Source organism: Tenebrio molitor, chromosome X, assembly GCF_963966145.1.
Source record: "Tenebrio molitor chromosome X, icTenMoli1.1, whole genome shotgun sequence".
In the NCBI taxonomy this organism is placed as follows: Eukaryota; Metazoa; Arthropoda; class Insecta; order Coleoptera; family Tenebrionidae; genus Tenebrio; species Tenebrio molitor.
In genome coordinates, this window is record NC_091055.1 from 3,394,558 (window position 1) to 3,413,076 (window position 18,519).

The window sequence follows — 18,519 nt, forward strand, 5'->3', positions numbered from 1 at the left end:
GCGTAGTGTGGCCTGCGAGTGTGGTACTTTTCGTCGACAATTGCACAGGTAGGTAGTACCGCCGCACGAGTGACGCGAAGTGCGGCGGCGGCTCCAGTGCGGCACTTTTGTCAAAATCGCATACAATTTCCAAATATCGCCTTGAGACTAGAAAGTTTGGCAACGTACTTACGTAGTGACATACAGGCCAACTCGGGCTTGGCTTTTAAAACTGGTTTCCTAACGAACGATCAAGTTCGAAGACTGGCCGAACACCGATGGGGAAAGCAAAACGTCCCACTTGTTAAGCAGCGCGCGCTTGGTCAGTTCTTCAAGTGCGTCTGAAGACGATGTTCGGTCTTCGTTTTGTCCCTCTTTGATTCTAGAGCTTTGTGCGGGATGTGCTACAATCACGTGCTAATTGTGTACCCGATCAATTACCAACCGAATCACATGTCTGTGACAAATTTTACCGGACCTCAACCACGGTACTCGACTGGAACTGATATTTTCTTTGGTTATCTAGCTGTATGAGTATTGTCTAATAACTTCATAAAGCTAGGTTACCGGAGTTAAAACCAGTTTCCATACATCGACATCGACATCTAACCCGCCGCAACCTCCAGGTAAACTGGGTACGTCTTTCATTCCGACCGATGCGGATGGAAACCAGTATTGATACTTATTGTGATATTCGTATCGATAGATTTTGGGACGAATTCACAAAACAATTCTGAAAAAAATATCAATTACGTTTATTCAAATTTTCTAATTAGAACGATAACATCATGATAAATGCGATTAATGAGAGTTGGACAGTTGAAGCAACAGGTACTGCCGAGCTGCGTTGCCAAATTATGTCGACTCGGACTTGATCCGGATACCTGCAAGAAGTCTCTGCAAGAAATACGTGATCACTTGTTGCACATTAATAATTCCAAGTAGTACCAACCTTCGCACGAAATTTCCGTGGCATTTACAGAAACTCTGAATTCTAGATTGCACGCAGGCTCGGGCGCGCACAGTTCCACGGAATCAAAACTGATCTCATCGTTTACAGTTATGTCTTTACATATTTCATTATTTTCTGTGGTAGAGTCGGTGACGAATGCACAAACAGAGAGATGTCCACTGCTGGAAAACTGAGTCCTCGATCAGTCTCTTTTTCTGCGCAAACAGGTAGGTACTCACTTTGGTCACGATATGACTGGCTTGGACATGCTCCCTGCGTATTTGATAGAACGCTGTCACATTCGGCGTTACGTAATCCGTGAGGCGCACCTCACCCTGGCTGCAATGAAAGTTTACGATATTAGCGGGGATGGTGCTCAGGGTGCTGGATACGTTCTGGATGAGGGAGTGGGTTTGTTCCGGAGGGGTCAACACGTAGTCGTTGTCTCGAAAGCGTGCGGTCAGCTCCGAGAAGGCGTCTTTGCCTTCGGGGGTGGTCACCACAACGAAGCTCGTCTCAGGGTTTGAGTTTTTGATCGTGTTGAAGGCGCGTCTGGACGATTCGAAATCGTTGTCGGTCAATCTCCCAGATTTAGTCACTATCAGGATCGATCGTCCCATGGGCTTAGCCTTGCAGTTCGCCGTCGTTTTATTATCATAATAATAACTAACAGTTGTCAAACTGCGACCCAAAGACAACGACGACGGCCCTGAAATGCGGTTAGATCACACAATTGTTGCGGAATGAACGTGATTGAGGGAAATACAGTCGCTCTTGGATTGATGTAAATCTCTGAATAGTTGAAACAAATCCCCTGTAACATTTGCCATCCAATTTCCTGATTGTCCATTTATTACTCCGAGTTTACTGCCGAGATGGGATACCTCCGCCGCCTCAGTCAGCCCGCTGCAAAAACGTTTCAGATTCACTCCATCATGTGTAAAAGTTCACGGTTGAATTAATTAAATACAACGTTTTTCGAATATATAAATTCAAATAAAATGCCTTTATTTCGAATCTACTCTAAATTCAATGCCGTCACATTCTAATCTCGACCGCTCACCGATTCGTTCGAATACCTCGATGCAAATTTGCGGTTTTTCGAAATATTCCTCCACACACTTTTTCCATTCTGTCGTCGATTTCTCAAATCAAAATCTGATCGCGGACAAGTTTTCTTCTCCTTTACCCCCGTACTCGCGCGCATAACCCACGTTGTTTGAACAAACTCGATTTAAATATTATTTGTTTACTCAACAGTTATTGCAAAATATCTATTTTTAGTGAAATTGCGTCATTAACAGTTATTACTTGTTACTAGACTTAAGTAAAGTCTCCACACCGTACGATCCCATCAAATCTGATATCTGAAAACCGATTTTGTGTGTTTTTTTTTTCATTTAATTTGTGTTTCAGATTACTACTGCATTAGTGGAAATACCGTCGATAGCGAATAATTTTATTGACAACGATAAAGTTTTACGTGGCTCCGTCTTATTTATCCCTCTAGTTTACCAATCGCGCGGAAAAGCAAATAAGACACGATCACATCGACACCGTTGCAAAACTATACCGCATTCGAGACTTTTCAAATTCCAATAAAATCAAAAATCGTTGGGTTGTGTAAACAGGTCTTCGGGATTGAAGGTGGTCCTCAGCGTAACAATAATTCGGGATTATTTTTCCACATAAAGGGAACAATAAAATTCCAAAAGAGGAATTAAATTCGTAAGTATTTCTTAAATGGCTTCATTCCGCCGAAAACATGTTTATAGGAATATTAATTTGCTGTGAGACAGTGAATTCAGAAAATTGCCGGTTATATTTTTATCTCCCTCTCGAAGAGTCGGCGGGGTTGTTCGCCCCTTATTAGCTGTGAAAGGCCTATTTTCCGCGCTACTATTTTGAACAAATTCGTTAATATTAACATGTTGACAGCAAAGTGAAGTCAACAATGTTGTTACACGACCAACTTACTGAATTATTCTCTGAGCAGTGTAGGCTTCGTAGCTTCCGTCGAAAATGACGATAATCTCAATCGGAGATTTGATTTGCCTCCCGTGTATGCCCTCGACGTTGTCGTACTTCTTGGTTACTTCCCCTGAAAAAATGTTTCTATTATTTTCGAGATCAATTAATGGCAATTATCGGAAGCCGGATCTGCGTGAAAGCCGAGTGAAAGTAAAATCGGTCTGCATTTGTCGCACTGGAAGCGGTAAGTTGTTGCAAAACGGGTACAAAGCTGGCACAAATTGCAGAAAACTATCAAACGCGCTTAAGACGTCAGAATCGCGTTTTGTAAAGAGCGTGTTTGCGTTTGGGAGTATTTATAAAAGCCTCGACTCAACTACAAACAAGCATTGTTAGAAAATGAAATTTAACCCTTTCAGTTGATAATTAATTATGAAGATAATTAGTCGTTTCCGTCGCAAAAATTCAGGAAATACGTTGGCTTGTCGTCTTCCAAGCACTTATTTGTGTTTTTTTCACAATCTCGACTAGTTTCCAAAGAGAAATTTGTTTTTCTCGGGATTTGACTTCACTTATTCAGATAATTAAACGAGTTGGTAAGAAACAACAAATGTTGTCATTAAAACAAAATTCACAGTGAAAGCTGATCTTACTCTGGTTTTTTGCCACCACCAACCAACGAGAAAAGATTTTTTTCGAGTGAATAATTCTATGTATTTGTTCTTGATCAGTAAAAAAATATTTAAATGTCGCTTGATGTTTCAAAGGTGATCGACACCTTTGTGTCAATAATGAATGTAAGAGAGAGAATTTATGACACATCCGTGAAAAATACCTCCGAGTGATTTGTACTTTTCGAAAGTGTCTGTGTGGAAGAGGAATGTAGCGATCAGGCATGGCGAAACTATGCCTATGTTTATTTATAATGAAATTGCAGCAGCTGCTATTGTGTGAAGAGATGGAACAACAAGCATTATCAATAATGTGGTGAATGACATTAGAATAATGTTGACTTGGTGATTGAACTCTAAACGTAAAGCATCATCGATGAAGATCTTTCGGGGGTTGGGGCAAAAATGAGCGTAAGTTTCCGTTTCAAATAATTAGGCGAAAATGTTGAACTCAGTAACTTATGTATAATAAAACGACCCCCTTATACCAAACACTTTTGCCTAAAGGGATGCGTCTCACCAACAAAGTTGGCATCGTCGGATTAAAGGGTGTGTTTTATTATACATATTATCAGCTCCATGGTTCCTAATTATTTTATGCTACTTTGCATACTTAAGTAAATATCCGATGAAGTTACTGACAAAGAGAAAATTACGAATTTGCTCTTGCGCCAACATCGCGATCGCTTAAAAATATATGTCACGTTACTGTGATATAGTTTCTTTGCACAAACATTTACTATTAATTCATTAGCTATTTACAAGTTAGTCAACGTACTTACGTGGGATCAACAACGAATACTTAATTTCGTTGATGATGTAATGTATTTCCACAAAATTCATATACCCACGGTGTTCTGATTCCTCAAGAACTAACTAATGATCGCGACCCGGATGGAAACGAAAAAATCGAATCTCTTTGCCATGCACGTTCGACGACTTTTCCGTATTTTGCAAATTTTTTCGACTCGAAATTTCGCAACTGCACGTGCAATTTGTGCCGTTGTTGCATCACGTCGCATTTTGACGGAAATGCGAAGTGAATGTTTAAATTGGTAATCGAGGGAAATATCTGATTTATTAAATTGGAGCAAAACCGATTCGATAAAGACTTGAATGTCGATTAATTTACTAACCTGCGATCGTTTTAAACTGATCTGTTACTGCCGTAGCCAGTTCGTCAATGTTTTGACTGCTAAGGTATACATCGTAAGTTCCAATTTTTTGCAACAACTTTGCGGTGTTCGCTACCTGGAAAATAAACCATTCAATCGAATAAAGTACATTGTAATAAATTATTTACCTGTTCTTCCAGACTAATTTCATTTAATAATTTGTTGAGCGTGGCCGAGCGATTAGTAACTTTATATTCCCCATTGTTCATTATCCCCCTTTCTGAATAATACATATCGATCAGTTGGGAAAGTCTTGTCGAAGAGACGTCGTGGTTTTTGAAATAATGTGCAATAGCCAAACCTACAGAGAAGAACACTTCGATCAAATTTGAAATTTCAACGTGACGATTACAACTTTTTCAATTTTTCTCTAACCCAAGCTATGTAATTAGCAAAATTGTTTCGAAAATACTTTTCTGCAAAATCGTGTACAACTCGTTTGTCAGAGATTTTTTTCATTCAGCCATCTGAAGTCCTATTTATCTCTCCGTGAAAGGAAAATTCCACCTTATGTTACACATATTCAGAATCGATAACAGCGAACGAGTCAAGTATTTTAATTAATAAAGTTTTGGCATTGGTCAGAAAAACGTGTCAGCGGTTAGAAGTAGAAAAGTTATCCAGTATTTAAATTTTAGATGAATTAACAGTGTCGAGACACATCTATCTAACTCCTGAACAGTAGTCGTGGCTGAAAAATCTCAAATTCATCAACTGATTAATGACTTAAGTTCTACACAATGAAAGAATCTTAATGATTTTTTTTTTTTGATAAAAAGGAGTGCTCCAAATATCTGAATGATGTAAAAAAAATTTACTTTAATTCTCACCTACTTTGGTTTCTCATAACAAATAAGTGTATGTTTGTCTTATTGAAATAAACATGGAATAATATGCTATGTACGATCAGATACATTATTAAGTAGAATTTGTGTCGGAGAACGTGTAAAATTTCATTTTGCTGATTTGAAAAAATATATAAAACAATGAAAATAAATTAAACAAAATAGTAATTTATTATACGAGTTTTATAAAACGCCATTTTGTCGCACGCGCTTTTTATTGCACGACGAGTGTAGCGAGGAGTGCTATAAAACAAACAAGTGCGACAAAATGGCTAATAAAACGAGTGTAATACAGTTTTTTTAATTTTGTCCTTATTTTAAATTTAAAAAAGTTTAAAACAATGCTAGGAAAATTATATTTGGCAGATATATATATAAAGGGTTGGTAACACTGGTAATTAGACGAACAATTGCAAGTTTCGAATTTTCTGAAACCGGTATCGAAAAGAACTCCTTTTCTAAACCCGTTTGAGTGGAATAATGACTGTGTTAACGGTGCAAAATAGAAAAAGTGAATTTTAATCTGATTTAAGTTTTCGAAGAGTCTAATATGTTGTTCATTTTAGTCTCTGTGCATTTGTTTAAAAAATAAATGTTCGCATTTATAGTGACGGTACCACGTGTCAGTACCACCAAGTACTGAATACAAAAGCTGAAAAATAACAATTATTTCGAGGAAATTTAAAAACATGTTTAAAAATGTTAACAACATTTAGTCTCTTATCAGTTTTTTTTTTCTGATGAGCCAATTGGTACTCTCACATGTTTGTACTTTGCCCAAAGGAGAAGAAATCTGAGCCAGTGGAATCCACAAATCTTCAATTAAATGTACAGGGTGACTCAAATTTTACCGCCCCCACGATAAAGCCTATTAAAAAATTAATAAAAATTACGAAACATTCCCTTGATATAAGACTTCAAATGTGTAATCAATTTTCCGGTATCATTTCATTCAGAGCATTCAAATTTTGAGCAAAAAAAAGTTTTTCGTACGAGCTCATAATTCACTATTAATTCAAAGAACACGTTTATGAAATTCGCATCAAAAGAAAATTATTAGTTTTTGAATTATTCCAATTTTAACATTAACAGCGAAAAATGACCAAGATTTACAACTACAGTGTCATAAATAAATGCCTCATTGTTGGTGGACATCTGTTGAGAACTTTTCTAATAATTCCCTAAAGGGTACCATAAAGAACCCACGTCAACCTCTTTTGTGGAAGTGACCGCCCAATTTAATAATAAATCATAGCTAAATTTGGTACTTTAATATCAAATTCCATTTACATATTTCAAAAACCGGTGATGTTTTCATGATTTCAATGATACCAAATTTTTCCTAAATATGTGAAAGGACTCTCAGTGAAAAATTATGTAAAATTATGTAGCGGTTATTGAAATAAAATGAAATATTTACCTGTTTCATTAAAAAAATTGAAATTTTTACAGAATATTCTACAGCGATACACAATAATTTCTAAATTTTTTGTGAATTTTAAATCGATTATAAATGGGTGTTTTCGATCGGGGGATAAAACTTGAATCACAGGATTTCCAACAAAGCTCGACTATTATCAAATTTTGTAATAATTTAATTCGGATGCACAAATAATGTGACGATGACCATAAGTTAGCTTGTAAGTACGAATAAATACCACACACAAGAGCAAACAATTGTTTCAATAAAATTCAGAACTCAGGTGCTGACAAATATCGGGTGTTTTTTTAAATTTCACCTCATAGTAGGCATTGAAGAGTCGATTGTGAACGCACTATACAGGTTACGGGTCACGGATCAGCTGTTTAAATCTTACGTTTTACACAAGTGGTGCGTTCACAATCGATTTTTCAACGCCTACTACGGGGTGAAATTTAAATAAACACCCGATACTAAGCAAGATATAAGAATAATCCGTACCATTTGTCCCGCGAACTGTCAGGTACTGTCACATTTTTGTATTTTGCAGAAAGCAGAAGAAACGCGACCCAAATCTTCAATTAACATTGTATGGACTCGAACAAAGCTGCCGATCGCAAGTTAAGTACGAATTAATTTCTATGAAATATTTTTCCTGACGAGTAAGTACAGGGTTTAATATAAATGATTCTAGTCGAAACAGGCCATGCCCGTGTTTGCCGCTTTCATGCGAACTGTCAATTTTTGTCCCTGTCACAGTCATTTTTCAGGTGAAAAGTGCGGTGATGAGATTTTTTTTTAAATAAACGATTGAATCCAAAAATATTGAGTTTTGCACCCAATTTAACTCCTGTGTGTACTCACTTATTCACATCATTTTGATGTTTTTTATATGGAGCGGCAACTATAAATGTTACATTCGGTTTTTACGTCTACTTGGACTACAATCATTTATAGTAACTCTGTACTGTTGTCGTTGTGCGTTTGCACTTGACTCTTTAAGTAACGTTTCTATGGATTCTTGCCAAATTTTGTCAAGTGAACATGTACAAAGAGTTAACTCGCGAGTACAATAATTTTATGAAACTTTCGGCTTTTAACAAGCATGTGAGAATTAATTTGAATCAAATTTGTTTTCTCGTGGACATCAGGTATCACATTTTTGTATTTTGGCTCGACCTGAATGTTCAGTCGACATTTGTGCTCGTGTAAAGCTTGTTTCTTGTAAAATTTAGCGAGTTGGTAAGTTGCATGTGTGGACAGAATGTGACGGCGCTAGTGTTAAAACTGCGCTCGGAGCGAAGAAAGTTTTTAATTGTAGGATTTCTAGCTCATTGAGCCTAATAAATAAGTTTACTATTAATATCTTCACCATTTCACTTGCGTTAAAATTTAATCGTGCTACTGAATCCGCTTTCGGAAACCGTGAGTTTTTTATATAATTTCACAGCAATCGAAGCGGATAAATGAAATTACGTTGTTATAGGTACCATCAATTCCGCCAAGAATGTCTGTCTCCGTCATATCCCAGTTGGTAGACTTCAAGTAATAAATACGTGGCAGCAAAGTATCATTCCAAAATCCGTCGGTTCCAATTTCAGGTGTATATTGTGCTTGCTTAAGAATGACTGTGGCTAAATCTCCCGCTATTGTCGAAATCCACACGTTATTAACGTTGTTAGTGTTTGTTACAATGGTAGGTGGGACACTGGTTACATTTTTGTCACTCGCGTTATTTATAGAAAGCTCGATTCTTTCGAATGTGGCCGTCGTTTGTTGGAGAGCCGAGGCTGTAGCAGCTATTATATGTCCCGCTGATACCGCACCCCATTTTGTGTTAACATTGCCTTTTTTTATTGGACAATTACTAATCTGATGGTTTTCCTCCATCGCCGAGCTGGAATCATAACGCAATCAACATTTCCCCGGACAACTTTACAGAACAAACTGTCACACTTACAGCTCGAACGGCATCTTCGATTGATGCGTACATGTGGTACTTTCATCTCCTCTCACCCAACCGTCGACAGTGTTCGAAACCATTGTGTGAAGAAAGCACAGTTCAGGAGTGGTCAACGCATCTGCAGGAAACAGTGAACTTTCACCTGATGTCAAATAGTCGACTGTGAGCTTGTATTTGTAAAATTCTTCACCGGTAGCTCTGTAAGGTATCATAAATGCGTCTCCTCCATATTCAGATCTTCTGATACCGTCCAAAACAACACTAAAATCCAATTTTCAAAATGAATTGCAGAGCCAAGGGCGTGTCCAGACTCGAGCACAGTTCTCTGAATTTGTCTTGTACTGTTGACGAGTCTCTTACACAAAATCGTTAAACTACATCCTGAATAGGTGGTCGTGTTGAGAAAAAAATCTCACCCATGTAACATAGACGTTGCTAGAATTCTGGCATTGGACGCAATTTCGCTCCTCATTTCAATTTTACGAATTAGTTCGACTAACGATCGTATTGTTAGTGGTTGCTCAGGACTTAATGTGGTACTGTTTCTGTAGCAATCATATAATAAATCAGGAATCGCAGACGAAGTTGTTTCTTTGGCATCTCCCACAAAAAAACCTAAATAACAGGAATTACACCCGACAAATAAAACAAAAATATTTCTTACCGTTGATCAAGCAAACGAAGAAAAGCACTGTTCGATACATTGTGTTAGTCAGAACACTTGTTTATGAGTCTTCCGTGATAACAATTTTATCTAATCGGATCTATTTACACTGTAGATTCTTGGCAAGTGCGACAAACAAAAATTGGGACAGTTAACACAATAACTTAGACAATATCCTTTAGGCGACGTACCGAAAAAAGGGTTAGTAGTTGTGTGCTGTTATTATATCAAATTTTCTTATCATATATGCTCAGTGAAATTAGAGCAACGTGTTCTGTTGTACGCCACGGATGAGTCAGACGGACCAATAAAATTGTAAAAATTATTAGAGGACAATTATTTTAGAGACCAGGACAGATTTAGATCAAGAAATCTGGTTTTATTCACTGGGAATTAATACCACTCATCCTTGCAAATATTAATTTCTCGTCTCGAATCCGAGCGAGTCCACAATAAATATTTTGAAGGCGCTCATCAAGTCGACTCTGCGGTCAGTTCATCCCTTTTGGGGTCTTAGAGCTTTTGTATCTCCGCTCCGGGTCTGGTCCGGTTGACAAAAATAATAATTGCGTTCTTGTTAGGTTTTGTTTATTAAAATGTCGACAAAAACAAGTTTCGAACGATCCCACGTGTGCTAAATTCGATATAAATGTGGCGGAGATGTTGCCTTTTTTCCAAATAAATTTCCCGGTGAATATTTAATATGCGAATAACGACGGAAAGAATAATGACTAATAAGACTGGATGCTCGACGGAGATAAGAATTTATTTCCGATAATATTTAATAACATAACGTCAATATATAGGTATTTTCCGATAAGTTATTGAATGCGTAGAAGTATACACGTTCGGAACGTCGATTGTGTGATTTTCTTTTTTATGTCATGTCTCATTTTTAGCATAAGCGCTAAATTAGATTTTACAGTTCTTGTTATTCACAAACTTGTGTGAAATGTTATGACATTTATTAGGTTTACAACATTCATACACTTTACGAACGACCGAAAAAATCACTGGTTAAGGAAAAACTTTCTTTTTCGTATGTTGGATTTGTTCAAAATTGGCTAATCCAATTGACCATGCAGAATTTTGACAGAACCACACTCCCGAGACGTTATTACGTCCTAAGAATGTAAATACAATCCAAAATACGTTAATTCATTTACTTGTGGCTTAAAGCACACAAATAAGTTCTGGAACGAAATTTAATTTTGCATCTAAGCAGTGCGACCTACACGGATCTGTTTGCTTTATGACCCATCCCCTATCTTGTTAATTTACTCTACTTCGTAAATAAGCATCCCTTGTCTCGACTCTTCTTTTCCAAAAATATATTTTTCACCCCAATTTAATTACCCAAATGAATATTAAGTTCAAACATTAATAATTCGCCTCTTCCATACACCGAAATACTCCACCAAACTAAACTAAAATAAAATATACACATATTTCAAACACCTGATCTACCAAAACAAGTTTGTGTTCTCTCCCGGTGAAACTAGGAGTATAGTTGGCGCAGCGAACCACTGCAGTAGTCATGAGATGTTCACGTGATGAAAAACCTGTTTACACTGCCTCGCCAAATTTGAGTTTTGTGTGGGAAATTTCAATCTTGCGACTTTAAGAGTGGATAGAAATTTCGGCTGTGTCCATTGAGCTGCACCATACTTTTAACGCGCGCCCTTTACCCAATAGGAAACCATCCCCCGGAAATCACGTGACAATCACGCCAGTTTATTACTCCCGTGAGTCACCGCGCCAACTATAGAATTGATTTCTGCAACAACTTTAATTGCACTTTTGCGCAAATTTTTTATTTGTGCCTCAGCATGAAACAGATCGATAACCAATCGCGTATCGATTTACAAAAATAAAAAACCAAATCTGAATTTATAATCGTTCGTTAGGTATATGCTGCGCAATTTTAATTTGCATACTTTTGTGAACCGAACTTCCTATTAATTATTATTAAAGGAAAGGGTAGGTGATTAACATGAAGTTTTACTTTCGAGATTACTTTGCCAATAATTTTTTACAAAAACTGTAATTTCGGAATTACAATTTTAATATTTCAACCAGGTTGACTTTGTCAGGGGAGTTTTGCATAAGAAAATCGAGTCAGTAAAAATATTTTATTACAAATGCAATTATTTTGTACATAATGGTTTTGATTTCCTCTTTCTGGATTAGTCGTGTGTATGCACGTAGAAACAAATGAGAAATGCCATAAAGGAGTGAAAACGATACACGTGATAAAAAAAATAACAAAAAGACACCTATGTAATAATACTACCTTCCTTACATGACTACTACAGAATATACATATAAAAATATGACAACAAAGAAAAAAAAACTTGCTCAAAATCTAATAGGATATTAAAACAAACAAATTGTGTGTGTACCAATTAACTGATTAAAATCGCATCACGGCGAATAGAGTGGACACCACAAGTAGACTGCTGAAGAGTTTTTCTGCGCTGCTTGAACACTCGACGTTCTCTAGCTTGATAGTATATTTGATACTGTCAGGGAATCGGCAAGCTGTGTCTGAAATTGTAACGGGATGAGTACCAGTCAAGAAATATTGTCGTAGCAACGCACCTGTGCATCTATTTTGCGAGTCGAGTCCTTGGACTGAAATGTAAAGTGGTGGACATTCAGTGACAGATTTGTCGGTGCAGTAGCCGGTGATGTCTTTGGAGTACTCGTCCGAAACGACATTCTTGCACTCTGCATTGGTCGTGTTGGCTCTCACGTTTGGATCCGTCGTCGACATGCACACCGCCAAAGTACCGTAGCCCAACCCTTGCACTTTCACAGTTTGACCATTGTAGTAGTAATTTGGTGCAACTTTGTGGTAGTTGACTGCTGCTGGTTCGACATATTGGTTTACTTCGAAGTTATGGGCGCCGTCAGAAGTGAAGGAAGATCCGCAACTGGGATCGACAACATTTCTCGGTACTGCAAGTTTTGAATTTAGTCAATGGTAATGAGAGATCGAGTGATGTTACTTTGCTGGACTCGACTGACGACAGATTTGCCGACTTCTTTGAGCGACGAGTCTTCCGTGTTGTCGGCAACTGTGAACACATCGGCGTTATTGTTTACTACCAAATCGCTGTATGACGATTTGTCTCCTGACCCCGCGACGATAACTCTCAGATCTGCAACAAAACTCTCGTAAAAATTGTTTCTTTCAACATTTTCCCTACCTGGAAGGATTTGCTTCATCTCGTTTAGTAGAGTCACGGATGACTCTTTTTGACTTGTAGTTGGGGTGCTGTGTGGGAGCAACATCACAATTGTAGCCTGACCTGTCAAGTCCGTCTCGTTGTTCAATTTCGCCGTCAGTAGATTTTGAGCCACTTGCAACACTTTGACGTAATTAAAACCGCTTGGATCTGAAATCTGCACGTTATCATCTACTATATCATTTTATCAAGCCATACATTTTTGCAATTGAGTCAGATTGAACTGCTCGTAGAAGTCTAGGATGCTTCTTGATTTATTGACGATTTTGTTGCAGTTCACTCCGTCGAAAATTGTGTAAGAGCTTTCGTAACTGTTCACGTCGGCGTTATCTAAAATGGTCGCTATGAGGGGTTGAATCGTCTGATAGTTCCAAGCTGTGTCCACGAATATTAGTAGATCTGCAGAAACGCGTGCTAGAACGTCGTCTTCAGCTTGACACGTCAAGTCGTTCAAGTTGGAATCTGCAAATTTCACTTACAAAGAACTGCTCGACAATCATTTCAACTTACTTATGTAGTTTTGAAGACTGCTGACTGCTTCTGTTGCCATTGTAATGAAAGCTGACTTACTGGGTGAATAACTGTCCAACGATTCCTCATTCAATAAATAGTTGAAGAGGGCAGTTTGCGTTATCAATTTGTTGTTATCGTTCACTAAACTCTTGACCAATTCTTTCCGATTACAAGCCCTGACTGAGGCGTTATTGAACAAACCTCTACCGTAGTATAGGTCCAGAATTTGAGAAATTTTGATATTGCTGTTTTTATTTTTCCAATCTGGTATATTCAGAGCCATGTAGAGACCATCGAAACCACCACGAATTTCAGCGTCGGTCAGATACAGATTTTCTCTTGTATTGGAGTTCACGAAGTAATACTTGGGGACTATCGTACTGTTCCAACCTCCTGAATTTCCTAGAGTTTTGGCGAGCGAACTCTCATAGAGGGCAACTTCCGACAGTTCGCCTTAAAACACGCAAAAATCAAACAACACGCGATGCACGAGTAGATCTTCCAATTGATTGTTTTGTAGATCTCTCTGTATTGTGTGTTGCATACATACCCGCAATGGTACTGGCATAGGAGGATTCGACGGTACCGTTGGTCGTTTTGACTGGATTCGGTTGGAAACCAGCTGCAATTCCGGAAAGAACAAGTCCAGCTTTTACAGCACCCCATTTAGTATATATCACACCACTTTCGATAGGGCAACTGCTTTTCGAATAGTCTGATTCGGTCAGTTCTACCTGTCGTTTTCGTATTCTTGATGTATAATGGGACAATCTACTACACGTCGAACCTTCGTCACCTCGCGTTTGGGTCTCGATTGTGCTAGACACCATAAAATGCAAAGAACACTGGAAGAATTCACGGTCAGACAAACTCAAAGCGAGTACGACTTCTACTCACAGCTTCCAGTGGAGTTATGCTGTCGTTGTTAAAAGTAATTGCGTTGCCTGGCGTTAGCTTCTTCAGCTGAACTCGATTCTTATAAGCTTCCCAACCTTTGGGACTGTACGGTAGGCCCAAACTACTGTCTACTTCCCTGCTAGTTTTCTTTATTCCATCTTGTCGAAATCTACAGTACGTAATGGAGAGACAGTCGCACAAAACTCGATCACATGACACTCACCTGTGGAGAAGTTGATAGGAAAGCTCTCTTGCGTCTAGATTGGGGCTTGCATCTTCAATTTTTCTGATGAGTTCTACCAAAACGCTGATGCTGGATGGCAATCTGTAGTCTCTAGTGACGTATAGCGTGTTGTTGTAACACTCTTCCAACGACGGAGCTATACTCGTGCCAGCATTTTCTTGAGACAAAGCAAAGTGCCCGCAAATTGCCAAAACAACCAATTTAATTAAGAACGAGTCCATGTTAACTGAAAATTACTAAAATGAATGACGCTCCCGACTTTTGGGTACTTTTAAGGAATCATTCTAATCAGGTTATCTAATCTCACTAACGTTCTCCGAAATATGAAATCATCGATTGTTCAAATATGACAACATGTTTTGTACTCTGTATCATATAAAAATCGTGCTTTCCGGAATTTAAAAACAATTCATGAATTTAGTATCATAAAAGGAATGAAAATTCGAGAATCGTGACTCTAGATGTGTCACTGTTCTAAGAAATGTGCTGGAATATTTCAAAATCTAAAATCGTATTTGTAACATTAAATTAATTTTTGGATTTGACAGTCTAATAAAGATTTGATAAATTTCAAGAATTAAGATAAAGAAGGTGTCAAAGAATTACTGAGTAAGTTTACGACATTATGAAACTCTAATTGAAGTGACTGATCGATAAGAAATGCGCTGATAAGTTATCAACTAACGCAATGGTAATTTTTTCTTACACATTGTAACAATGTGTTTTTGAGTAAATTAGCAATTTCAATGTAGTGGTTTTGCTAATTGCAAATGTCAGTTAGATAGGATAATAACAAGATTTTTGAGTAATATTTTTCCGCTCGGTGTTCCTTTTCTAAGCAACTTCATTAACATAACCGCAACTCCCTCCACTACAAATTCATGTTGTGCTGTAGTTTAATAATGATGCATTTGGTTAAAATAATTTGAGAACTTTGTAATTTTGCGATCACTCTTGTTTACGAATAAGGACAATGATCGATCTATTTGTTACTTGATTTGCTGTTATCAAATGAAAGTTTTATCAAAGTTCATGACGAAATACTTCGCCGCATCACCGAAAAGTGAAGTAAGGTGTGTGAATTAATAATGATATTTAGAAGTCACACTCCTCGATGATTCACTGTCTGATTTGTGATTGTGCAGAAATTAAATATTGGTTAAAATAGGACAAGGAGAAGCGACAGGTGTAGCTTAGATTACGTTACGTTCAGTGTGGTAAATAATTGTTGAATGTGTGTTTTCGGCGAGAAAAAATTGTTTAACATGGTAGGATAGTATTCCGGTCAGCACGAGACAGTCGAGATTGGTTATTATAAATTTTTTAATAAAATATTGACATACCTGCGGTCGTAAAATGCATCTGAACAACTGAACTGAACTGCGGGAAGGCGCGGATATGAGCCATTTTGATATGTAAGATAAGATAAAACGTTTAGCTGTTTCTACATCAATATTTACAAAGACATTCTGTAATACCTGAAGGATCAGTACTAGTGAGGTTACTTAACAAGTTTTATTTTTCGTGTATCTACAGTAATAAATAAGAGATTTATAAATAGTCTAGATCCTGGGAATTTTTTGTATATGATTGGAGCCAGGGAAGGTTTGGGCCTCCGTCGAGGGACTGACTGCGTTCTGTTCATCCAGAGTGAGGTCCTCGAGACTGGAAATGTCTGGAGAGTCGATGTGGACGTGTATTTTGCCGTCCGAAAGGGTGTTGGCGCGGCCGAAGCTGAGCCTGGCGTGCTTTTCGGCGTAACTATTAAAAGCTTCAGCCAGATCTGGGTTGATATCTTCCAGGGGAGTATCGCCAGGTCTGATGTAAACAGGGACGTATCCCGGCAAGGCCGGAAGGAATTGTCTCGCTTTGTTAACAGCTGGGGCTGATTCTGAAATTAGCGCGCTATATCAATTTGACAAATTAATTATAAAACGGCCTACCGGCGTTCAGAGCGACGAGGACGAACACGAAGATCTCCAATATCCGGGAGAACATGATGTCGGTTATCGAAGAACGAACAGCTACACCGAGATACACTGAATGACTGGCCATTGACTCGAAGAATACCTTTTATATGCCTTCATCTTGCTCAACATGCGAATCCAACTCGAGCTTAATCCTGAATTTCCTGTTCCTGCAAGAAATTTTTGCATTCGGTGGAAAGTTCACCGGTGCAGGGACAGTGAATTTCCATCACGATTCACTCGTAAGCTCTTCGGACCGTGCCCGTTGCAACAATTTCGACTCGAAACATTCAACCTCGTCCAGAAAGTGAATCATCCAGCCAGAGGGAGCTCCATGACATCACATCTATCTGGTCTCTCGCTCAATTTACGTAGATTTACAAAAACAATGTTTGCTTAATTATTATTCATTCGAAACAACCCTATTTTTCCATTTTTCAATCCTACAAACACGTCGAATGAATAAATCAATATGGCATTCAAATGCCACGAGTTCTATTGTAATAACACTTTCCTTGTTTGCCGTAGCTTTGTCCAAACAAATTTGTGCATACAAACTCACCCTATCATTACACACGGCACATTTTCAAAAACAAAACGCAACGTGTTTTCTTTATTAAAATACACTACCCCAAAACTAGCCACAAATACATTTTTAACAATTAAAAATTATTTTCCAAAATTTTTTCCCAGTAACTACGTTGTTAAAGCAAAAACAATCTTCACAAATTCCCCTTCAGTTCAAGCGTTGTATTTGTCTTTGACCCAATTCATCTTAAAGGATAATGTCATTCATTACATTCGTTAAATAAGTTTAAGGGGAAATTTCATACATTACCTACTTGAATATCAAACGATCCTTTTATGAATCATTACGCTTTGTAAAATGGCCACTAACTTATCCCGCAGCTGATTTGTCCATTTATATACCTAGCTTTTAAAAGCTATAAATAAATTCTTATGGTCTTTTAAAAGATAACTGGAGTGACTTTACTGGCACCACCCAAAAACAGAAATTCTCGATCTTATTATACGAAATCTGTACAAGTTTCTTGTCAAACCTGGTCAGCAGGAATTTTCTGCGATAAACAATTTTTTTTAATTCAATTTACAGTTAGTGGTCAGCGAAGCAAGTCATTTTTGATCAGAAAACTATTGTGTAAATAACTTGAAAGTAAAAAAAAAAATATTGCGACTCTTTGTAAGATAACTTAGTTTGAGTAGTCACATGACATTACATATCTGGTACAGTCAGAGTATCTTTTAATGATCTAGGTTTTTATCTATCCGCATAGACGTGTCTGTGTTTATTATTAACAGGTGGGTTTTCCCTGAAAACTGATAACATTTTTAAATATCAACTCGGAAACAGTAGAAAGATTTATGTATTTCGAAAAAAAGGGTACAGTTCCTTTTTAATTGTTGAATCGAGTATACAGGGTGTTTCTGAAATACGTGTGTTAATTTTAACCAGTGAAAGAACTCGCCAATTTATGAAACTTTTCTCTATAACATTTTGTAAAATTCGTAAAAGTATTCCAAGATTTTTTGCCCTACAATTTTTACCAAACGAGTCGTTTTGTGTGATTAACTAGTTTCAATTTTTTGTAACCATGAGAATCTAAATTTTGATTATTTATTTTTTTCTATAACAATGGAACTTTTTAACAAAGCTCTGTTTCTATCACAACAGAAAATTTTCGCCCTTACCCATAGGCGGGTATACACTTTGATGGTTAATTTATTCCAAATTTTAAATCAATTTGTATTGCTTTTTCGTAAAAATGTTATAGAGAAAAGTTCCATGATTTGGCGCGTTAAACTTAACACACGTATTTCAGAAACACCCTGTATAATAGAATTGAAATTTTAAAAAATAAGTAAATTAATTTTGTGAGTACCACAGTCTAGTAATAAATGGTAGGTGAGGTGTGGTATGGTATAAATGGTACAATGACTTTATTGGCAGCTTTCGACGAGTAAGATTTACGGCTCAACAAGAACAAG

At 37.4% G+C, this 18,519-nt stretch overlaps 3 protein-coding genes across 3 annotated transcripts; all 3 read right to left on the bottom strand.

The window, feature by feature from the left end:
• Window positions 1-710: 710 nt before the first annotated feature.
• LOC138140167 (uncharacterized) lies at window positions 711-9,796 on the bottom strand. Its single transcript, XM_069060963.1, has 11 exons — window positions 9,641-9,796; window positions 9,393-9,591; window positions 8,974-9,237; window positions 8,504-8,910; window positions 4,877-5,049; window positions 4,710-4,824; window positions 2,909-3,032; window positions 1,698-1,837; window positions 1,171-1,640; window positions 932-1,121; window positions 711-876 (listed from the first exon to the last, which is right to left on the bottom strand). Exons 1-11 carry the CDS (start codon window positions 9,678-9,680, stop codon window positions 752-754), a joined length of 2,247 nt encoding a protein of 748 aa, XP_068917064.1. The 5' UTR covers window positions 9,681-9,796; the 3' UTR covers window positions 711-751.
• A 1,962-nt stretch (window positions 9,797-11,758) lies between these two features.
• LOC138140166 (uncharacterized) lies at window positions 11,759-16,045 on the bottom strand. Its single transcript, XM_069060962.1, has 10 exons — window positions 15,889-16,045; window positions 14,525-14,771; window positions 14,302-14,470; window positions 13,955-14,249; window positions 13,402-13,857; window positions 13,090-13,353; window positions 12,853-13,041; window positions 12,652-12,804; window positions 12,242-12,601; window positions 11,759-12,187 (listed from the first exon to the last, which is right to left on the bottom strand). Exons 1-10 carry the CDS (start codon window positions 15,950-15,952, stop codon window positions 12,054-12,056), a joined length of 2,331 nt encoding a protein of 776 aa, XP_068917063.1. The 5' UTR covers window positions 15,953-16,045; the 3' UTR covers window positions 11,759-12,053.
• Window positions 16,046-16,801, bottom strand: LOC138140178 (uncharacterized). The gene is made up of 2 exons (XM_069060979.1): window positions 16,489-16,801; window positions 16,046-16,436 (listed from the first exon to the last, which is right to left on the bottom strand). Exons 1-2 carry the CDS (start codon window positions 16,598-16,600, stop codon window positions 16,108-16,110), a joined length of 441 nt encoding a protein of 146 aa, XP_068917080.1. The 5' UTR covers window positions 16,601-16,801; the 3' UTR covers window positions 16,046-16,107.
• Between the last annotated feature and the right edge of the window lie 1,718 nt (window positions 16,802-18,519).